The sequence below is a fragment of the Anopheles arabiensis genome, chromosome 3, assembly GCF_016920715.1.
Source record: "Anopheles arabiensis isolate DONGOLA chromosome 3, AaraD3, whole genome shotgun sequence".
Classification (NCBI taxonomy): Eukaryota; Metazoa; Arthropoda; class Insecta; order Diptera; family Culicidae; genus Anopheles; species Anopheles arabiensis.
The window spans coordinates 56095880-56119523 of NC_053518.1; the positions used below are offsets into that span (position 1 = coordinate 56095880).

Below are 23644 nucleotides of genomic sequence, written 5' to 3' on the forward strand. Positions count from 1 at the left end.
CTCAATGTGACGATCTTAAAATTACCTGTATTTAAATTAAACAAACTGATCGAATAATTTTACAAGTAAATCAATAAAATGCATTTAGATGCCGAAAACAACTACAATGCAAAACTGACCATTGTACCAGAAAGTCACAAGAATTATACTTAAGTGTTAATAACCAGTGGTGGAAGGCCAAAAATCGGCTACCGGCAGGTAACAATAACATATTAAAGACAAATCAACGGAAATAAACGGAAATTACAATGACAGTTCCGCAAAGATCTACCCAGATACACAAATCATCAACAAAAGTAGCATAGGTTTTCAAATATATTATTTTTTTTTTATTCTATTCATTCTCTCTGTTTGCGTGCTAATTTTCTCAGAATTTCTCATTTGTCTTTTTATGGTTGCGCAAGTTAAGCTTCAATCGATTTTTTGTAACAATAAAATTAAAGCAGAATACGCCTTGTTTTATCCTGTCGCGCTTGGTACTTGCAGTATGTTAAAATCGTTTAACCGTTTGTTGTAAAATTTAGTTTTTAAAACGTTTATCTTCAAGGAACACGAATTTCTTAATCGGTAGAAGTAATCCGGCTTACGTAATTATTTAATAAAATGTTGTGTAATTGTGGAATTTTGGGTCTCATACTTTTTTGTTTGTTTTGTTTGTTTATGTTCATTATGCGCGTATATGGTTATTTTCTATTGTTGTTGTATTTTTGTTTGTTAACTTCCGCAAGAGCAGATGCCCAAAACCTATTGTTTAAATCCGGGGTTTATGTTTTGTATGTTATTTAGACATGAATAAACATAGATTACAGTTATATTGAGAGTGCTCTCCTTTCGGAACTTGCATAACAAAGCAAGAAGAAAGTAACTACAATGCAAGGAAAAAAAGAACAAACTTTAAAATTACAACCCTGTTTACACTCGCTAATGTCATAGAATTTAGCGTTTGGTTTTTCCTATTTTTTTAACATTAAACATGCACATTAGTTTTCTCTACGTATTAGTTTTAAAATTTAAGAGACATCATTTGGCAGGACACTCTTGGCAACCTTCGGTATGCGTCTATGGTTGTGATCTAATTTCAATCAAATAGCTTCAAATCTTCGTGATTGTTAAATTTCGTTTCAATAAATGAATAATAATGATTCATACGGCAAATGGATTCGTCGCGGTTCGCAGTTTTCATAATATGTCTTCCAATTCCAAATTTCTGATCATGTCACAATATTACACCAACCGGCAATGTTTTTTTGTTTGGAGATATGGCATACGTACTTTTAAGTGAAATATAACAATAGCTGTGTTTATTAGGACTTTTTCCATACTATAGGATTTTTCCTTAAAAAAACAGACTTTTTCTCGGATTTTTCAATTATGCATATTGTTTGCAGTTGCTAATGTTTTCAGTTTTACTTTCATTCGTCAGTAAACATAATATTTGACGTGCTGAACATTGTTTCCTCAAATGATGTCATTTTCTAACAAAACTAGCATCCGATACAACAACTTTAACTAATTACCGGTTATGTTTACTCTGGTACATATTTTGTCATGAGATGTTCTTAACAAAAATGTGTGGTATAAGGTTTTAGTGCTTTTATGAATGTTTACATTTGAAAGGATGGATCGTATTGTTGAAAACATTTTTTTTATTTTTATTTTATTTCTCACATTTACATACTGTTTTACAATCAGTGGGTTGCTAAACGCATACAATGCGACTATAAATGAACGGATTATACCATTCTTGGGTTGAAATAAATCAATTCACAAATATTATTTCGTTATTGACTAATTTTGTTTGCGCAATCGTTTTTCACTTTCAAATTGACCAATTGTGCCACTTGTAGCGGAGTAAAGACCACGTTCATGTTTATCACACATAAATAATCATATCGCGCTATGTTTGCCGGTTACAAACTATCAAAAATAATGTGCTTGGTAATAAAAAAAAAGTTTATTCGAACGTTACGGTAGAAACTGATACAAATACAAAATATTAAATATTTTCGGTGGGTTTTTCTCACGATGTCCCACAATTTCCCAAAATATAAACTGGGAATATTCATATTTGTAGAAATCAATATATTAGGGGAAAGCGGGGCAAAATGGGCATGTGGGGCAAAATGGGCACCCTCTATTTAAGCATTATTTGACTACAAAGCTACTTTCCAATGCTCAAAATGTATTCATTAGAGTGTTTTATGAACACCATGTAAGTTTCATAACCCTAACACAACAAATAACCAAGAAAAGTGCAAAATAAGGTTTAGTAGCATATTGATGTAATTTTTGTCACTTCGAAAATAAGCTTAACCCAGTGTCACAGGGATGCGTTGAAGTTTTACATTATATATTATTAAAGATATGATATTTCTATACAATTTGTCTGAAGAAAGCAAGGCGATCGAATGCGTATTTTTACTAATATAACATAAAATACAAAAATGCTTCACGTGGGGCAAAATGGGCAGTTACGCTTGGGGCAAAATGGGCAGATACTTTTGACAAATGGCGTTTGGTGAGGCTATGGTGTTGTATTTGTCGCCTCAATAATGGTAACAGACACAGCTTCAAAAGAATCGATTTTGTAGATTTAAACGTGTAAAAACTGTTTTAATTTTGATAACATATTTTTGGTAGAATGTTAAGGGCTTTCCTGACCAGCAAAACAAAAGATAGAACGAAAATACAATTCACGAAACGGTGCGCAAAAGCATAGACCATTACCTAAGCGCAGTTGTTGTGGCCCATTTTACCCCAGTGTTTTGACGTTTCACAGTTTGTTTACATATGCCCATTTTGCCCCAGGGCTATGCCCATTTTACCCCGCGTGTCAAAATAGCTTCTCGTAAAACATCAACTTTTATTTTACTCTGTTTTCATGATTTTAAGTTGTTTTCATTCTATGTGGCAATTTAAATCCATAGATAAATAGTGGAGGCATACAATAATGCATGAATAATTGTGTTTTGTGGCATATTCAATGGAATATTCAGTAAACTGCTAAACATGCCCATTTTGCCCCGCTTTCCCCTAATTTCAATGCACGATCGACACACTGGGAGTTAATTTTTGGAAATTCTATTTCAACATTCATTGTCTTAGTGGAGTTTGCGACAAAGATAAGATGGAACTGAACTGAAATCTAGATGATAGTCACAATGTTTTTTTTTCAGAATTTCATAAAAAGGAATAATTATTATTAATAATAATTATTAGGCGATCAATGAAATTAATCGAAAATTTAATGAATTAAAACCAAGATTTGCATGAATATTTAAAAAAAACAATGAAAAGGCACAAATGAGATGTAAAATATCTGAAAATAGTAATTAAGATTATGAAACATAATAAGACTTGAGTTACGCTGTTTGTTATACTTATTGGTGATAACAAACAGTTTGGAATATGTTTATTGATACTGTAAATAATTCAAATAGTAGAACCATTATAAAATGTGTGGCAAGCAGTCACGAATGTTGGGGATTGTTTGTACAATACATAATTTTGTGCTTCTGCATGTTAAAATATTTTTTTGCCATCTAAATCAATTGTAGAGAAACGTTAATCAATGCTACGGTTGCTCAAAATAATTGATAATTCTTTCGAAATGTAAATTGTAACATTACATGTAAATGTAATTGTGTACAATTACACCAATTTTCAAATCAAATAAAAATCAATGGAACAGTGCGATTTCAAAATTATGCTTACGTATTTGAAATTATGCTAACAACTTGAAGCTGGGACTTACACAGCCAACAACAAAAAAATAGATGTGTTGATACTATAATTTGAAGTACAAAACCACAACTTTTCGCTGCTGATTGTATGATTTGATGTTAAACCAAAGCGTTACAGAAAACAAAACAAAACATCTCCTTGAAGAAATACCACTTTCATTTAAAATTAAAAAATATGAACTATCATGCCATAAAAGAAGCCAATGAAGAAATACTTCCAATATATAATAACGGTCCCCACTATCTCGTCTGATTCAGTAAGCCTCGTATTGAATTGATGAGAAAAGAAAAAAAACTTGTTGCGGTGAATCTATTATCATACCCTATTGTTTATAATTGTGTTGTCTTTACATAACTCTCGAAAACATCAAAAGTTACTCACTTCAATAGGCTAATTGAGTGTAGTGACAATTCTACAATATATTACGATAGGAGGCTAGTTGAAAAATTGTTCTCCCATCTCACATTACAAAACCACACATCATCACTAATTTCCGGTTTGTTTGTCCAACTGTTTGCTTCTAGTTGTTTTAGTATGCGTGTTTATTGTAGCGCTATGATTGGTATGTTTATTATAACTTTGTGATCTAGCTTTGTTTTGTACTCTTCGTATTTTTTTCATATGATAATTTGTGTTACTATCGTTACTAGAGCTATCATTTTTGCTATCAACGTTACTACTAAAGCTACTGCTATTGTTTTTGCTATCACTATTCTGAATCAAAGTTTCATTATTATTAGATTGGTGAATGGCTTTTGTGTTACTAAAAAACGGATTTTCAGAGGCGATGGGTAAGCTTGTTCCATTAGAACCAACGTCATGGTTTGTGCTAGAACAACTTTGCATTTCACTCATCTGATCCAGTCCCTCTGCACTACTATACTCTAATCCGACATTGCCGGACTTTTCAGTAGTACTAATTCCGCTTTTGTCCTTTAGTTGGTTTGTAGTCGATATAAGCAAATTTCCATCAGTTGATTGAGATGGCGTTACCAATGCATGCATTGCTGATGGCAACGATGATGATGAATATGACGCTGTGAGTGATGCGGATGCAAACGGAGGATTAAGACAAGCTAGTCCGTCTAGTTGGACTGGTTCATTACCGCAAGCACCATCACTATTGCTGCTATCTGTCCCCACAGTTACGCATTCTAATTTTCTCTTCAGCACTGGCTTTGTCAAGATTGCAGGAGGAGAATCGGCAGATTCTATTAGCACCGAAGAATCTCCGGCTAATTTAACCAATTGTAAATTGTGTTCTACTTTTTCCTTGCTGTGTCCGGAATCGTCCTTTTTCCTAGTTTCCTCTGTATTTGCGTTACGAGTAATTCCCATGGATAACAATTCAATGTCATACGGTACCGTACTTTGATTTCCCAGATTCTGTCCCAGATCATACGAAGACACAATTTGACCGTATGGACTGCAGATCGTTGTTGCTGGACTTTTAGAACGCCAATATTGTAGTTCTGTTTTACATTTATTCAATTCCTGCGGGTTTAAAAAACGATCAAATTAATTTCAAAGAGGAAAGTATTAAACGATTTCTACGCACTAACACTCTAAATCCCAATGCAAATTCAATGAGAAGTGAAGTACTGTTTGAATGACTCACAAAGCAAGTAAAAACAAAGGGTTTGGATTTAGCTATAAATTATTTTTAATATTGCTATATACATAATAGTTGTAGATTACAGTGTGTTAAGAATAGTTAAGATAACAGTAATTAATTACTTTATTACGTCTTCAATATTGAATTGAAACAGAGACTCTATAAATACAACATTCATCTATAATACATTACCTGTAGAACAGTAGAAAATTTTCTAGATAGTTCATCATTCTTTTTATCCGTTTCATCAAGGCGATTAGCAAATTCAAGTGTCTGTTTTTGTTGCTCTGCCAAAAGCTTTTGTTGTTCCGTTATTGTTTTGGCCTGCTCGGTCGCCTTCCGTTTAAATGTTCGCAATTCACTACGTAAAACAGTTAGCTGATTATTGTACCTAGAATGACAAAATAATTTTACAATATCAGTTAAACTACAATTCTAGTTTCAACACGTTTTCAGTCTTACCGTTTCATGCCTTGCTTTATTTTACGTATGCCCTTACGCAGCACCATATTGCTTTGAGGGGGAGACGAAGAAGAAGAATGTGATGTATCGCGGGAAAGGATAGACGATGATGTTTCCAGGGCCGCAAATGACTTTGTACTGTTAGCTAAAATTTCGAATATAACGTTTAGATTTCCGATTTATACTGAATTAACAAAAACTTACTAAAATACGCAATATCAGGTAAATTAGGTTCTATATGTTCCTTAAAATATTCCATAGCCATTGTAGACAGATCAAATAACTCGTCGGTCACTTTGAAGGGTCGATCCAAGGACGGTGACGTGCGGATATAGTTTAACACTGAATATACCTCATCCAGGATCTATAATATTACAAAAACGATTATGTTTAGTGTGATATTATACATAACAACATAAATGATAGACATGATTAACTTACCCCTCCTGGAAAAAAACAGCAGTGTTTCCTTTCGATATGTTTGCCAAATGTCATCTGTAATAATGATAGGCGCATGTAACACGTCTCTAGGATATCACATTCACAAGCTAAAGGATGATTCCGGCGGGCAGATTCTCTGTAAAAAAGAATTTAAAATTTGTATTGCAGTGAAAGAAAACGAATCAATAACATTTACACCATTTTGTTCTTTTTTGAAAATCGTTAAAATATACATGGAGTATTATCTAATTCAGTGCTCTCCAACAGGACGACGTACCACTCGTGTTTGAAAATACATTTCCCGTGGCCCAGGGCATATATATTTTTAGACTAAATTCAAAGCTTTTTGGCAATAATATGTTTTAATATTATTTTAGACATAACTGTTGTAAATTTAATCAGGATTTTGAGAAAATTTTCAATATACGTGTTGTAATAAGCTTTACTAAAAAAAAATTAAATCTTTCGAGGACTACGCCTGTCCACACCACGGATTTGAGACCACTGATATAATTCAATAAGCATCCATGAATCATGCGTATTATACACATCCCACAAAAATACTATGGCGACCCGATGAATATGGACTCGGTGGCAGTCATAAGAAGGACGTTTGTGAGTGTTAGGCCTGGGTCTATGTACATGTTGCGGCAACATTCGTTCAATGGCAACATTTCCGGATTTTCCTATTTATTTAAAAAAAAACAGTGCACATATTCACTCACAAAAAACATTTTAAAATTAAGTTTCAATTATTTTTTATCCGTTTTGGTGTACAAACAAGTCCAAAAATGTTCATGCAATGTTCATGCAACAAATCGATTTGTTTCTCCCGCAACATGAGTTTGACAATTCGTCCATACGATTTGGCAACAAATGTTCCGGCAACATTTTCATATACCCGGGCTTTAGGCATGTTGCTCCGTATTTTACGGTTTGTTCATATTGTCAGTCGATGCTCTCAAGTTCAGTAACACAAAATGCAACCTATTCTTGAACCAATTCTTCAGCATATCTGGCAATAGCTCCTACTGGTTAACAAAGACAGCTAGCCACAGATAGACCAAAATATGATACTCTGACCTTTCCATATATCTGGCCTTTCCAAGGCTGTTACATGCCAAATTATGAATATCCGGAGAGGAGGAGGCTATATTATGGTGCGCATTCAGAGAAAAAGATGATTATGAGAATAATTTTCAACACGTTCCGTTACACATGAGCTGGCTGTTTTTGTCATGGGAATTGTAAGTTAAGTGATAACGTTTTCCATATGCATGCGTTAATTCTCCAAAAGTATAATTATAAAACTTCGTTACAAATGCACGATTGGTCTTCTCACCTGCGGGGCATTTTAGCTTTTACAGTTTGAAACCTTGAGTGCATCTGATTTTGTAGTTTTTGAAAAGTTGAGTTTAGTATAGAAGAGCACACTTTATTCATTTGACGAGATATCTGAAATTTAAAAATATATATCAGAATATAATAATTCAATAACCATCCTACACCGCTAGACTAATGTTTATACTTTCAATATAACATTTGCGATGCGATACTTACCACCCTCATATGGGCAATTTTTTTATAGCCTACATAGGAAAATATGTGCCCCAATAGCTCAGTTGGCAGATCCATAAGGTTTATTTCTTGATGCTGATGTTCCTGTTGATCACTCATCACCATTCCCAAAGAGATGTCATCCGCTCTTAATACAAAATTACTTGAAACATTTCCAGATAACGTTGGTAGCGATCCACCGGGCGATGATGCAGAATGTAATCCAGTCGCTGTTTTAGTGCTGATAGATGACGAAATGGATACAACGTTCGAGGATGTGTAAGAAGTCGTAGATGACGAAGTTGGTACGGCACGGCAAACGTTTAGATTTGCTTCTTCGGACGTAGCACCAGTCATCTGACGAGTCGACACCATTTTACAATGTTGTCTGTCATTCAAAAGAAATTAAAGATCATGTTAGTTAAGAAAATTAGTTAAAATGGATTGCTATTAAATTTATAAATAAAACAGAATATATGTTCTGACTAAAAAGACTGAATAAACATGACACTGTACTACTGTTTGCCGTTCCGGTTCGAACCTGGTAAAATAGTTTCAATAACAGAGCCAATTTGATCCTTTTTTTTAATTTGCTATGTTTCTATACCATCGTTCCGATCGGATTAAATTCTTCGGACCCGTTACTTTAACAGATTTGATCCGATCCGATCAGTTTCGTTTGGTATTCTTTTGTTCCGATGGTAAAAGTAAGGCTCAGCCCTCTACGTTACGCTAGCGTTACGCGTAACGTCTGTTTATCGCAAACCCAAGCAGCTTATTTGAACGCCTGTTTTTACCGCCGTGGGTGAGCAAATTGATAAATAATCATGCCTTAATATTGATTATCTTTACATGATAATTATAAAAGACATAATTTTTAGAATAATTATATAAAAAGTACAGCAATCGCAAATAAACATAAAATTTATTGATAATTCATGAGTATAAAACAGTTATAATATTATTATTACGCTATTATTTTTAACAGCAATCAGAGTTGTAACAACTTGAAGAATTACTGTTATAACAATTTTAAACAAAAAAAAAAGGTTTTATAATAAAAAAAGATTATTTATTTACCCAGCTACAGGTGTCCCCCGACACACGACTGTATTTGGGACCGAAAAAATGCCCTAAAGTAAGGCGTAAGTCGAAATAGTCGTATGTCGAATATTTGTGAACATAGAGTTTATAACCGAAATTGATGACTCTAAAAATGTCGAAATCTATGAAATCGTGTATTTTATTTAAAGTAATACATGGTAATGTATTACCTATCCTCCAGAAGCCGTTTAAACAATATAGATATTCAAGACTAGGTAGTTGTGGAATTTGAGGAAATGTGTTTGAAACGGTTATGAGCTCAGAAATTCAAAAAAAAAAATACATCAATTTCTTCTCAATGACATTTTAAATTGTCAAAATTAAAATCGTATCTGCGAATCGTCGTAACTCGAGGGGGTCGTAACTCGGGGGACGCCTGTATTGGTAAAACAGGATAACGAAATGTATAAAAGTATTTATTAACCTCATTAATCGCTTTAAAACAGAACCATGAACCGTTCAGGTAATTTTTATTCATAATGGCCGGAAACATATATTGAATAGGTAATAATTATACTTCATATATTTCATTTATTTATAATTTTTTTCAGTATTTTATGTTTTACACATATTGGAAATGTTATTCTAATTGAATGCTTTAAGGGTGTTTAAGAACGTCATACTTTCAGACAATTTTTCATAAACCATAGTGCAACAATGACAAATATTAAATTAATATGCTGTTTGGGAATATTTTAAGGAATGTAACGCTTCTCCAATGTAACGTAGAGGGCTGAACCTTACTTTTACCAAATTTTATACAGCTATCTAGTGTCTAGCGATATTTTCGATCTTCATTTTTGTCCATGAACAGTTGGTAAACTTATAGCTATTAATTAAAATAAGTTACTACTAGTGATTTGTTAGTAAAACTAGTGATTAGTTTTATATGACGATTAGACCGGCTAATGGTACAGTCGTCAACTCGAACGACTTAACAACTCGCCCGTCATGGGTTCAAGCCCCGAATAGACCGTGCCCCCATACGTAGGACTGACTATCCTGTTATGGTAACAATAAGTCATTGAAAGCTAAGCTCACCTCACTAGTGGGTACTGGCAGGCCTTGACCGGCAGCGGTTGTTGTGCCAAAAAGAAGAAGAAGATATGACAATGTCATTTCTTGGTCCAAATCTTCGATTAACTGGCAACCGTCCGGTTCCAACTTTCCCTGATAATCGACGTTTTACTGTATGCGTAAACACGGTTGTTGCCCCAAAGTAGAAGAAGCATAACAAACTAATATTGCAATGATTTAATAAACCAAACAGATGTCTGACCAAATATATACTAACAAATTTGGAAGAAATACACCCATCAGTGGATATGGTGTCCACCTAAATGGTGTACCAAGATTGACCTGGGTAAGTTTTGCATGTTTATTTCGTAATAACTTAGCGTGAAGACGTCGTCCACTTCAAAACTTGAATGCCTCAGAAAATTATCTTGAAAAACTTGAATGTGTTTTTTAATGATCTGCAAAAAATATCCAAATGCCTGCTAGGCCGTAACTTGTGAGTGGATAATTGTGTCATTTTCAATTGTTTTACGCACTTATTTTCCCTCAAACGTTGTATGGCAGTAAAATTATATCGATATTTGTATACAACTTAACAACATGCCCGTCATGGGTTCAAGCCCCGAATGGACCATGCCTGAACCCCTGAGGACTGAATATACTGCTATTAATAATCAATAAGTCACTGATAGGTAAGCCCATTGCACTATGGGGCGACCTCGAACAAACCGCGGTCATAAGTCATTTTTGTACTAATTACAATATATATCACATCGATTCTTGTCTAAACTTGTCAATTTACTTGTAAAACATTATTTTAGGCGTTGGAAATCCAGATGGCGCCAGTGTACAGCGTTTTTACAGGGATTTTCACATGTTAGAAATACTTTGGCACACAATATATAGACATTTGGCCCAATAACGATTGCTTCATACTCTTGAGAAAGTCTTTATTACTTACTTACTTATCCAGCGCTACAACCGCTTTGCGGTCTTGGCCTGCCTCAGGAGTGTCCGAAACCGCTCACGGTCTCGCGCCTTCGTCTGCCAGTCCGTTATCCCGGCCTTAATGGCGGACGCCTCCACGCCATCTTGCCACCTCAATTTGGGCCTACCACGCCTCCTCTGTCCTTGTGGACGGCCTAAAAAGACTTTACGGGCTGGGAAAGTCTTTATATTGGGTGCCAAAGTCTTTCTAACGAGCGAAAACCGTGTATCCCTTTGCTGTACATCGCCACAGACACATATTTCAATCGATGACTACAATCGTCACCAACATAGTTTTATATTTGAGAATAATTGTATTGGGTTTAATAATAAAACATTCAAAATAACCTACACCAAATTTTAAAAATATAAACCAGATAATTTAAAATAAATTGGTATTATCTATTTTCTAAGTGCTCATAGTACCCTACATAAGACAATTCATTATGTAAAAAATAAAAGAAAATAATGATTTAGGCAACTAGTTGATCTTGGTCGGTATTTTTAAAGAAAACAAAATATTAGAAGTACCTGCTTTATTTTACATTAAAGCATAATTTTCCGAGATCTATTTGTAGTCTGTTCTCGAGATAATCCGCACTTTTGACAATCAAATTCATGAGGTAAACAGTGTTCGGTCAAAAGTAGTGAACTATGCTTAAAAAGATAAATATCTTTCTATTTTTTTAAATATAAACTTTCTTTGAAGAACTTTTAATGTATCAATTAACTCATGAACCGCGACAAAAATAAGAAAACATATCAAAATGTCACTCAATAATACTGTATTTGTAACTACAGATTTCGCAGTCGAGGTTGGGTTATTTCACGAACGTTAAAAATCATAGTTTACATGTGTTGTTGCGTCATAAAAATGTAAAATCATTGGAAAAATAAATAAGACACAAATATACAGTGGGACGCCGTTTATCCGTGCATCTTTTAACCGGCTGTCGGTTTATTTGTGCTGCTGACTGCTGATTAATTTAACTGTCATTTAAATTCAAATTTAAATAAAGAGGACATTGTGTGCTGAGGAAGATATTTGAAAAAATCGTCAGAGCACATTGTCACAACAAAAAACGCTAAAAGTCATGGCAAATTCGAAATATTCTCATTGAAAAAACATGAAGTTAATAAAACTGGCTAGGTTTAACCAAAATATAATAAAAATTAAAAAAAAAAAACTTCAAGAATTGGGACTGACAGCGTCACAGTGGCGGCATGTGGAAAAGTTTAGAGTTTGTGTGAAAGTCCCCGCTTATGCTTTCTCGCACCTACTGATTATCCCGGACGACCCATACTCACTGCAACCACGGGCCATAATGAACCTTCCTTGGCCCGACCGTCGTTGCACCAACGGGTCGCTTATGTTTTCTTGCATCTACCGGAATCGTTGCATCTACTTGTACTTTTCGGATAGACCTCAAGCACTTCTGGTCGCCTGCTGATGGCTCCGACCTGGTAGGTTCGGGTCGACACTCCCATCACTACTCCTTGTGAAGATATTGAAATCACTAGCGACCAGAACAAAAAGTTTAACAGTGGTAACTAAGGTCCGTGTCTATGCTTAGTTAGATGCGATTTAATCGGACGTGCTGTACAAATTGTACATGGAACTTGACAGATATCGTCGGACGTGTGACTTCGTTGTATGATGGAATAAAAAATGAGTTGATCTGTCAATGTAATTATGTAGGATTTGTGCGAACAATCTCAAATTTTATTGTTTTTTTTTATTAAAAAACTATAACTAATCGAAATAATCTCAATTTCTATCGAAATAGCTAAATAGCGCAATTTAAATCGAAATTGTCAATCGAAATAGTCCATCGATAATCGATTGAGAGCTCGTCCAATAAAATCGCAGTCGATGGAACACTGTCACAGCCTTAAGTGGCCGCGTGGAGCCCCTAGAAAAGGAACTCACCACCGCTCAGAATAAAATGTGCATCTCAATACTTCGTTGACTTAGAATCCCTAGTACAATTTTCAGATCGACACTTGAGAAAGTCCTACATTCGTGTGACCGCTATGAACCCAATCTTAAACTATTAAAACAGTGGTTTTCAACCTTTTGCTGCTTTTCCGCCCATGTAATGTTTATGTAGGAATTCATTCCCCACTCACAAGTTCAAGAGCGGGGGGAGAGCGTGGCATCCCATGGTATTTAGCGAAATTTTTATTAAAATTTTCCCCTTAAAAAGTCAAGGTTCTCCTTGGGGGGGGGTTGAAACCCGCTGCATTATACAAATAAAGGAAGCATTTTCTCGTGATATATACGGCTTTCGACACTAGATTTCAACAATTTACCAAATTTTCAAACACTTGAAATTCATAAAATCCTGCTTGATTGTTCATAAACACAATGCAAATTTTTAAAACAATATAAACTAATAATTAATTAAATTAATAAATAAACCTAGTATCACACAATTTTGTTATAACATGCTCGTCCTGAGTTTAAACCTTGTATGCACCCCCTCCCCCCGCCTCGACACAATATCACGAGCACCTATTACTCGTGTTATCAGAATATTTGTTCAAGGTTTTCTAAATTCATGTATTTATTTCTGTCCATATTTTCCTGTTGCCTGACATACCGAACTATTGCGAGATGTCAATTAGAAAGTAACCCAACCAAACAATGCGGTCCGACTGTAATTTCCCATTTTAAGAATGCTTTCAATGCTTAGCAAAATTATCTATCGAGTGTCATGAGTGGCTGTATTAAGCAGAGAAAATCAAAGGGTCGAAAATCAAAGGAACCTGCTGTACCAACAATTTCGTGAGCCACTGTATACACACATGTATGGTACAGCAATTATCCGATATACGCAATTGAATCGGATCACAGAGTATTTAGTTTTAATATGCGTCAGTGAGTATTTTAAAATACAAAATAACTTATTACAATACAGCAACAATAGCACATGTTTTTAAATATTACTCTTTAAAGTTGTGCACTGCTATCATTATGAGCAAGATTGTCTGCAGACGCTATTACGTATTGATTCACTATTCATGAAAAAAATTAAAAAAACATAATAAGTATCTGAAAATACACTCCAAGAACAGCAATTACTACAGCGATTGAAGGAAATAACAACGGTAATGGTGTATCAAGAGCCATTATAATTCGTTTGAATTTGTTTGTTATGAGAAATAAGAAAAACAATCACAGAGCTGAAGCAGTTTCGTTACGCTTTTTTCAACGGTGCAAGTGAAAAATGTTTAATTTAAAATATAGCAGTAATAACAGTAAACAAAAGAAACAGACAAAATGAAGTAAAACCTGCGGACAACAAACACCACACACAGTTCTTCCTGTAGTTGAAATTTAAATGAGTTGGACTAGCACGAGCTATAACTAATTGTAAGAATTGTACGTATTGTAAGAAACAGGCACAATCTAACTGGCTTGGTGTGTTGCAATTGATCGTTCTCTGCAACTTGTTTCCCTCTCTCCTCTAATGTGTAATTTCTCCTGGACATCTTATCCATTCCTTTGCAAAGTATGCCTTGCTGAATTAAGTGAGATACAATGCTGGGATATTTTTTTATTCCTAAAACGATGATCCAATAATGCTACAAGCGTTCATTTCACAAAGTTTTCTTGAATTGTAAGACCACTTTGAAGAACACTTTAAAACGGAACAAAGTTCTATCGTTCCATCGCGTTAATATTGGTTGCGTTCTGTTGCTGCTAAATGCACCGAAGATAGTAGCACTTGCTTTCAATTTGCACTGTATTTTCTTTAATAAGTTGCTCAAACAACAACTGAAGAATCCAACAAAAAACACATTGTTAATTCAGCAGTAATTGGAATGGACTTGGGCAAGATACCTATCGTTGGCGAGTGTGGGTAACACTTTTGGTACACGTACGATGAGCGTGTAAAGAATGCATGTAAAGGGAATAACTACAATTATTAATTCACTTCCGCATTTCGCAGATCGTTTTGTTAACATTAGACAAAAAAAAACTCTTCTATCTGTGAAACTATTACCAAACAAACAACCATTGCTTAACTTGACTATTGTATGGCTCTTTGTGGTCGTCACGGAAAATAAACGATAGCAAAACTTACAGCAAAGCGAACCTTGGCGATATCTGCTGCAAAGGGGCACCGTCCGGGAAGGAGTTGGAAATGATTTGGCAAACCCGTAGTTGGATTGGAAAACCGATGTACGGATGCCCAGCAATTGTAGCAACGAATTTTCCGGATTTCACGCACGGCGATTAGATCCACTGCGAATTGGTTGCCACACGTATGGAAAAATTGTCCCGATCCAAAATTTTGTTTCTTGTCTATTTCCCCGTTCAATCGCGTAAGAAAAAAAAATAACTCAACAGTTTGACAGTTCCATCTGCCAAATACACTGAAGGCTGCAGAAATGAAAATGACATTCGATTCGACTGGCTTTCTCAGTTTGCTTTCAGTTTGAAATTATTTAGCTAGCACATTTTTATTTCAATAAGATTTGAAGTACTACAGTTCTATTGAAATTCCATTAGATTATGCAAAAGAGAAACTAATTCATTGGCCTTTTTCGTTTTTCGCTGCTTGTCTTCTTGCGGATTTCTGTCGGTGATATGGATAATAACTTTACATCAAAATGTGTAGCATAATTCCCTTTTTCTTATTATATTTTGATGTTTTATCAGAAAAAAGTACTTATTACGTTCCAACGATGTAATAGAAAACTTTTGAGCGTTGCTTTTGACTTGAGGTGACAGTAATGCTTCTCCAAGATTCAAACTGAAGTCTTTCAAAATCAATCAACCAATATGGAGTTTGAATACAAAAGTACACACGTCCCTCATTTTTATGCAAAATCTGTACGTTTCGCCACGCTAATTTTAAGTCAAAACTAAATGTATATTTATATTAACGTCCGAGTTTCATTAGGCCCAACATTGCGGCCAAATAACAAGGGGGCAGTCCCGTGGTACAGTCGTCAACTCGTACGACTTAATAACATGCCCATTAATGGGTTCAAGCCTAGAATCGACCGTCCTCCCGTAGCAAGGATTGACTATTATCTGGCTGCGTGGTAAGGAATTAAGTCTCGAAAGCCTGTAAAAGCAAGCATGTTCCGCGTAGGACGTTACGCCAAATAAAAGAAGAAAGAAACAGATGAGTAGATATATTTTGTGTTACACATAATTTTATTTACTATAATTTCACATACGCAAGCATGCAAAGCGATCTTTACAACTCAAATTTACTTTAAGCTAAACTCTAATATGGTTTTGTTTCAATTAAAGACTAATCAAATGTTTCTCCCTTTGCTTATTAGTTTAACCTAGGTACCGCTGCATGAACGTTCCTACAACTCGCACGACAATGGCACTATCGCACTTTCACTGTTGAAGGATTTTTTTTTTGTCTAAACTACTTCAATTTGTAAACTACTATTTTACACTGAGAGCCACTAGCGTGTTGTTTCCATGTTTTCTTTTCCGGCACGATTCAAAATTGTAGATAGAAAAAATAGAACGGGCAACACATATACGCTGTTGATGGTGGCTTTTAGTTTTGTTATTTTTATTAATATTGTTTATGGGACGTATTAAATGAGTTTATTTTATCATCATAATTTAATGTAAGAAAATCTTATTTGAAATAAGATAAAAAATCTAGGAAACTCAAACAGTATTTTTGTATTACGATGGAATACGATTAGTTTTCCGTGTTGAAAGCAAATTCCTTAATCTCTAATAAACAGCGACCATATTCTTCCAAAATCATTAGTTCTGAGGTACGCATACTGCAGCCACGTTTCAAGCATTCGTCTGCTTGGGCTACCATGCACTGGACAGTAGCTTCTATCACGTCCATCGTCATAAAATTGTGAGGTTGCTTAGCCGGCGGTAATTGGGACAAATCTGCATCCAGAATGGATGATGACCGTTTCAGTCCAACGGAGTTCATGCTAGAATGTGCTACTCCTGTATCAGAATCAATTTTGTCCGGTACGATCAAAGAAACATGTCTGTGTCCATCATCAATTGATTTTCTCGATGCATCATTTGAGGAGTAGTAGTCATAATCCAAAGTAAATTGGTCGGTGTTGCGGCATCCTGTAGAAGGACGAAAAATTGGAAATATTGACAGCATTGAGTTTCCATGAAATATGAAATAGGTGACTTTTTAAAAGATGAAAAGACGGCGTACCAACACATTTACAATTGCTAGAGCAAGCAATTTTACCCTCGTAACACTCGCAGTAATTTTTTAAGCATCCAGACCGCTTACAATTGCACCCCTTTGTGTGTAGCCTTGTACCATCGTCTGTCGAGCCGATTGAACCAATCTTTGGCCTTGAGTATAAAAAGAGAGGATTTTTTTAAATAAATATTTACCATATCAAGGGATAGAGAATGAACTTGTGCATACTTAAAGGCATTTGGATTGCGCTCCAGAGTTGAACGAATTGCTTTCTGTCGCTCGTTGTCATGATCAAACGTGTTGAAGCAATCTTTGCAGTTACAGTTGTAGCAATACTCGCCATTGGCAAAACAATCGCAATAAAGTTTTAAGCACTGCGACTTTGTGCAGTTGCATGGACGCTTTTTATACGCTTCGTCGGGAAATCCATACACAGTAGTCGTTAGTGCCCTCGGTGAATCCTTGGAAGTATCTGCTCCCTTTATGTTACTACCGCTCGAGCTCCCAGAATTATTCGAATTTGCTTTGACAGTTTCGATAACATATTGATCTTGTTTGCGCACATCCGCTTTCACAACGACCTTTTCAGGCGCAGCACCACCGTTTGACACTGCTAGTGGCTTCTGAGAGACAAGTTGAAGATTATCCTTGCTGTCCATGTGTTTACTATCTTCCTTCGATAGCACAATGCGTGCTGTTCCACTATTGCTGTCGGAGTTTAGGATAATTTTCCTGTTTGTTGATACCACTGATGGTTTACCGAGACTTGACGTCGTTGGCATCGCCGCTAAATTTCCAGCACCATTCCGCACAACGAACGTTCTATTATTTTGCATTATAATTTTAGGTGAACTGGTTTGAATGGCGCCACTGATTCCAGTTGAGGAAACTGCAGTGCCTGTGGTAGCAGCGACAGAGCTGGAAGCGCTGTTGTGTATTTTGCTTGGTGATTTCAATACAATTTTCTGTACTGTGCCACCGCTAGTCGTTGGTCTCTGATTTAACAATCGTACATATTGTACCCCTTTGCCACCGGGTAAGGTGACCGCGTGTAATCCACTTGACGGAGCGATTATTTTTTTCGTCGCCGTATTTCCAACACCTGGCTTAAGAATAACTTTCTGTACGTCGGTTCCTCCAATGGTAACATTTTGCTTCGTTACACTCGACGTTCCTGCCAGTGGACCTGGTTGAGCTACAGCCGGTTTTGCCACACGTACCACTGTTCCTGATGTTAATGGCGTTGTTTGCGATGCCATTTTTATGGCACCACCAGCAATCGTTTTCATTGTGATTGTTTTACCAACAGTCATCGTTTTCAATCCCGCTCCTGTCGATGCGGACATGTTTTGAGGCTGAATATGCATCACTCGTGCATTTGTATTCAGCACCACTCTGTTAGTTTGATTTGGCGGATTTGCCACAGGACTAGAGACAGAGATTACTTTCTTCGTCGGTCCTGATTTGTTAGACACGTTCACGATCATCGTACCGTCCGAATTCAACAACCGATAGGATGTAGTTGCCGCCGTTGAAGGTAGGGAGGGCCGTGCAGCGTTCAGTAATTTCATTGGCGCAGTCGTTGCAGTAGATGATTGTGGTACCATCATTACTTTGGACGTAGATCGTTCTATCCCAGAGTTGTTGCCGACTTTTTGAAGCCCCGAAAGCGATACCACATGTTGAAACGTTTGCACTGTATTGCTGTTATCGGGCAATAGAGTCCGGCTTGGTTTTTCATCATCTTCGTAATTTTCGTATTCCTTTCAAATAGAAAAACAAACATGAAAATATCAGTTAGTATTAGATGGTGAAGTGATCTATAAAAATGAAAAATAAAACTTTTTTTCCGAAATTACTAACCTCATCAGTGGACACTTCGGGGTGATTAGTTTCTTCTACTAAATCTTCTAAATCAACATCCATAGTACCATGTTCCACCTCTTCCTGCTCGTCCTCCTGTTCCTCTGATGTATATTCCACCATGTCCTGCGAGTCAGCATAGGACTCGTCCTCGATGTCTCTTAAATCCTCCATATTCTGCAATGGTTAGACCACAAACTATATCAAAACAATAACAAAAAAAGACCATCATAATGTCAGTCGGCTATAGTGTCCATGTGCAAATTTATAATGGTGTAATCTTTGTTACAGTTTCCATGAAGGCAGGCAACCACACGTTTCACATTGCAGAAGTGTGCCCCACACTTATGTTCTGTTTTTTTCTCGGACGGATGTAAATAGGAACATTTCGCCCAACATCCACACCAAGATCCATTTTGAATCTTTGAATTCAAATTCAAAACAAAAACAGCTTCTTTGCCCTGTGTCGTCGAAGCAGGGAGCTGTCCAAATGTATGATTGAAAGTTTACGGGTACCATTATTTTTGAGTGCGTCGTTGTGCGATTTTGCGATGGTGATTAAAATGATAATTTGTACTTACCATCAAACGAGAGATTGCTTAAAATCTGTAAATGTAGCACGGATTTCAATACACGCGGTAAGCTGTATCCACCATATATAAACCTGTATCCGTCAACTTTATCAATAGCACGTACCCGTGCAATGTTTTTCTCTACACTCGATTATGCAGTATCAATGTCCAAACTTACGCCAAACCTATTAATACACAACCATTTTTAAATGTGCACAATATCAACAACGTCAACTTATTGTAATAATGTGCATAATCATCACACGGAAGGAAATGTTTCGATTAAGAGCACTGCTTTTGCGCTTAGTCGGTTTTTCTTCGCGATTTCTCACCCAAAACGACGCGTATTTATTTACGAACGAATCGGTTTATTTCACGCACTATTCGGACACGTTCGATGATGTGCCGTGCTTAGTACAAGTTACAGTTTACTCCTCTGGCTCAAAAGTGTGTTTATAATTCAATAGGCGAAATAATTTTTAAAAATAAATTTGTTTTCTCCGTTTTTATTCACTCTGTATCATTTTCTTCCGATGCTGTGTGTCGTGATGTCAAAATGCTCCGTCGAATTCGATCACTGGTTCGAGCACGACGCTGCTGCTGCCATCGAGCTGCCGTTGTCAAGATTGTTAGATGTGATGTAGTCCATAGCCTCACCATTTTCTTGTAAAGCATTATTTGTTTCGCTTGTTTTTAATACAATTGTTGGGATAATTTAATACATGTTCAAATTTCCAAACCCCTCACCGTTACCATAAACAGATATTACTTGTAAATGTTTGCATTTTGCATTTGTAAACAGCCATGGTGATGTTTCTATGTTTGTGTGTGTATGTTTTTTTACAATAGTCCTATTGTGATTAATTAAGTCCCGTCGAGTGCACATATTTTGGATATGACAGGCGGAACAAACAAAAAATCGCTACTTGAAATACCAGGCAGAAAAGCAGCTCGAAAGCTCGAATTTTAAAATTAAACATGTATAAACCTTGAATTAAATATTCAATTTTGCGACCACAGCCCATAGTCTTCACTGTTCGAGCAGATCGACTTATTTAGACGGAAGTCGATCTAATTCAAACCCCGTTTCTGAGAAAATTATGGTACGATATGTCGAACAGATTTGAATTTTTTTAGTTTTAATTAGAAGCTGCATTTGTGTCCACCTATTCTTGAAACACAAATACCCCAAACCACCGTATAATTCTCGAATGAATGTTCAATTTCAAGTGCATTCGATTTCTCATTTGTTTATTGCTTACCTCACATATCCATCAAAATCTTCTTTTTTTTGCGTAACGACCTACGCGGATATGCCGGCCTATATGCATACAGGCTTTTGGAATTCAAAAGTACCACGCATCCGGATAGTCAGTCCAGCGAGGGAAGCTCCATGCGAGACTTTAACCCACGACGGGCATGATGTTAAGCCACACGAGATAACGAATGTACCACGGGATCACCCCCATCCTTTCTAACTTTGTGCACAAATAATTGGACCAGTCAAAAAAATACATAAATATAGACTAAAATATACGATTTCCGAAAAACTTAGCTCAGCACGCATGCGCAAGTCAATTACCAATTAGATGTCAACATTGTTGCATCATTAGCAAAAAGTTTGCTCTGGTGTGAAGATCAACTTGGCCACACGTGGATAGGAAATTAGTAAATTGATTAAAGTGTAATACGGACCATCCGTAAGATATGGAAGCTAATTGTGGATATTGTGGTGTACCAGCGAAGTTAAAATGTGCTGGTTGCCAACAAGTGTATTATTGTAATCCTGATCATCAAAAGAAACATTGGAAAGCTAAACATAAGCATGAATGCGTAAAACCATATGAGGTGATTTATATTTTACGTTTGCTGTCCATATCAGAACAACAATATTTTCTCATTGCTCGATAACTAATATACACATTGCGACCAGCCACTTTGAGATACGAACGATATTGATGGGAATCGTAAAAATTCGTTCCATCCATCTATGCAGCATGTGGCATTTTTTTAACTAAGTTTAAAAATAGAATGACCGGTTCTTTTAACCTAGTTCGTATGAATGTATTGCCATGTATATGAGAACCTTTAATAATGTGCATCATAGATATCCGGCAGTTGGGCTTCGCATTAAACGCGACAAGAAATGAATAGAAGTGAAATTTATAAATAATTTAAATTATTTCTTGCTACGTATGATGCTATTTTTAATAACTACTGCCTACAAAATACAACCATTATTCGGTATTATTTGTCTAGATTGGTTACTGTTATAAATCTATATCCAATAAATGTTCAATATCGAAGCAGTTCCTTCGGAATAAAAAGAGAATCTAATTAACTGTTTCTATTTCATGTATGCTCTTCTCTTTCATTGAGTTGACAGTTGACTAAGAGTGATGAAATCGGACGACACTTTGTGGCGACCAAGACAATTGAAAAGGATACCATACTCTTTTCCGAGAATCCGCTAGTTATAGGTCCGAAATGGAATTTGGCCGACTACGAACAACGATCGACGGTAGTACCATGCGTTGGATGTTTTACGGACTGTCCGCTGGGCCAGTTCTACTGTGAATTTTGCCGCTGGCCAGCCTGCAAACCAGACTGTCCCGGATTAGGAAACTCCAACTTGCATGGGCTCGAGTGCGGTGTGTTACGTTTTGGTCGACCTCCAAATCCTGGGGATGATCCGGAAATGTTCTTCGATTATTATAGGTATGATGCATTATTGGTGCTGAAATGTTTGGCCCTACAAATTCGTAATGCAGACTTATTCGACCAGCTAATCAACCTTGAGAGTCATTACAATGCGCGTAAAAATTCCCGCTATTACGCGGATACTGACGAGCGTGTCGTTTCGTATCTGTTTCGAAATTTTCTCGATCCCCTGCAAAAGCTGGAGCGTAAAGAGGGCAAAGTTGTTCTCAAAATGTGCGATCGCAAAACGCTGCACATGATTGGAGGCATACTAGAAGTTAATGCCATGATTATTCCACTGTCAAATGGAAGAGAAATTTGTGGCCTATACCCGATGGGTTGCCTGCTCGAGCACAATTGTATGCCAAACTCGTTTTACACGTTTGATTGCTCTAAAGGAATGAAACTAACCTTCAAAGCTGGTAGGGACATACAAAAAGGTAAAATATAACACACTATCGTATGTTTTAGGTGTTCAATGATTGGCTGTTGTTTTTGTTTACAGGTGAACATATAACCACTACCTATACCCATTCGCTATGGGGAACGCAGCTTCGCAGAGAGCATCTGAAAACGAACAAATACTTTGCTTGCAAATGCAGCCGGTGCTCTGATCCGACTGAATTTGGCACTTTCTTGAGTGCGTTGCGGTGCATGGGTATAGAGAATGAGCCATGCGGAGGCTTTCAACTGCCAATTAATCCACTTGCTGAGGACAGCGACTGGAAGTGCAACAGATGTCCGGTACAAATTACACACGATCAAGTTAACTTCCTGATGTCCAAGATAGGCGAGGAGGTAGATGACGTGATGAGTCGTAAGTCTTCTGTAAAAGAGTTTGAGAATCTAATCCATAAATTGCAAAACTTCCTGCATCCAAATCACTTTCATCTACAAACACTGAAACATTCATTGATCCAAATGTATGGACGCTTTCCCGGGCATCGTTTGAGCGAGCTTTCCGATGAGATATTACGCACAAAATTAAAAATGTGTCATGAAATGTTAACAATAATCGAAGTGCTCGATCCAGAATCTTTCCGATTAAGTCTATACGCCAGTGTGATTTTACTAGAACAACATGCAGCCCTCATTGAGCTACACAAGCGCCAAAATTCTCTCACTGCGTCTAATGTGAAGGATGCGCTCAGTGAAGCTTTGCAGAGTCTGGTACGTGCTAAAAATATTTTGCGGAACGAAATGGGAACATTGCAAGGTAAAAAATTAATGGAACAAATAGAGAGCGCTTTAGAAAATGTAAAGGCGCAATCTGGCACTAAATAAGCGTTTCTTTAAATTCATTTCTTTTTATAAAATCTAAAACACGACCCATTTCAATAAACGCGTTAAAATGCTATTATTAAACGTTGTTTTGGATTCATTCTAATTTTAAAATTTTAATCTAA

The 23644-nt window shown here is 36.3% G+C and overlaps 3 protein-coding genes across 5 annotated transcripts; 1 reads left to right on the forward strand and 2 right to left on the reverse strand.

Moving 5' to 3' along the window:
- Window positions 1-3362: 3362 nt before the first annotated feature.
- LOC120899853 lies at window positions 3363-15275 on the reverse strand. Its single transcript, XM_040306134.1, has 8 exons — window positions 15019-15275; window positions 7823-8207; window positions 7605-7717; window positions 6263-6398; window positions 6026-6185; window positions 5822-5966; window positions 5552-5750; window positions 3363-5238 (listed from the first exon to the last, which is right to left on the reverse strand). The coding sequence occupies exons 2-8, from the start codon at window positions 8192-8194 to the stop codon at window positions 4231-4233; spliced, it is 2133 nt and encodes a 710-aa protein (XP_040162068.1). The 5' UTR covers window positions 8195-8207; window positions 15019-15275; the 3' UTR covers window positions 3363-4230.
- Window positions 15276-16079: 804 nt separating this feature from the next.
- LOC120900314 (protein lin-54 homolog) lies at window positions 16080-20190 on the reverse strand. Of its 3 annotated transcripts, XM_040307137.1 has the most exons (6): window positions 19871-20187; window positions 19548-19723; window positions 18967-19143; window positions 17332-18866; window positions 17110-17255; window positions 16080-17015 (listed from the first exon to the last, which is right to left on the reverse strand). In XM_040307137.1, the coding sequence occupies exons 2-6, from the start codon at window positions 19548-19550 to the stop codon at window positions 16615-16617; spliced, it is 2262 nt and encodes a 753-aa protein (XP_040163071.1). In that variant the 5' UTR covers window positions 19551-19723; window positions 19871-20187; the 3' UTR covers window positions 16080-16614. The 3 variants fall into 3 exon arrangements, with proteins under 3 accessions (XP_040163071.1, XP_040163072.1, XP_040163070.1); XM_040307138.1 differs by having other exon boundaries at window positions 18967-19164; window positions 19548-20190; XM_040307136.1 differs by having other exon boundaries at window positions 19548-20187.
- A 921-nt stretch (window positions 20191-21111) lies between these two features.
- LOC120900315 (SET domain-containing protein SmydA-8) lies at window positions 21112-23603 on the forward strand. Its single transcript, XM_040307140.1, has 3 exons — window positions 21112-21386; window positions 21925-22678; window positions 22744-23603. The coding sequence occupies exons 1-3, from the start codon at window positions 21246-21248 to the stop codon at window positions 23520-23522; spliced, it is 1674 nt and encodes a 557-aa protein (XP_040163074.1). The 5' UTR covers window positions 21112-21245; the 3' UTR covers window positions 23523-23603.
- Window positions 23604-23644: the final 41 nt, after the last annotated feature.

Bases quoted from the DNA above. Each gene is read 5' to 3' on its own strand.
- LOC120899853 (XM_040306134.1), bottom strand. From the start codon at position 8,194: ATGGTGTCGACTCGTCAGATGACTGGTGCTACGTCCGAAGAAGCAAAT. The intron at 5,967-6,025 runs GTAAGTTTTTGT...TCGAAATTTTAG, and splicing joins ACCTGATATTGCGTATTTTA to CTAACAGTACAAAGTCATTT. The intron at 5,751-5,821 runs GTAAGACTGAAA...TTGTCATTCTAG, and splicing joins ATAAAGCAAGGCATGAAACG to GTACAATAATCAGCTAACTG.
- LOC120900314 (XM_040307137.1), bottom strand. The intron at 18,867-18,966 runs GTTAGTAATTTC...TCTATTTGAAAG, and splicing joins CCGAAGTGTCCACTGATGAG to GAATACGAAAATTACGAAGA. The intron at 17,016-17,109 runs GTACGCCGTCTT...GTCCTTCTACAG, and splicing joins TAGCAATTGTAAATGTGTTG to GATGCCGCAACACCGACCAA.
- LOC120900315 (XM_040307140.1), top strand. From the start codon at position 21,246: ATGGAAGCTAATTGTGGATATTGTGGTGTACCAGCGAAGTTAAAATGT. The intron at 21,387-21,924 runs GTGATTTATATT...TTGAGTTGACAG, and splicing joins AATGCGTAAAACCATATGAG to TTGACTAAGAGTGATGAAAT. The intron at 22,679-22,743 runs GTAAAATATAAC...TTTTGTTTACAG, and splicing joins TGGTAGGGACATACAAAAAG to GTGAACATATAACCACTACC.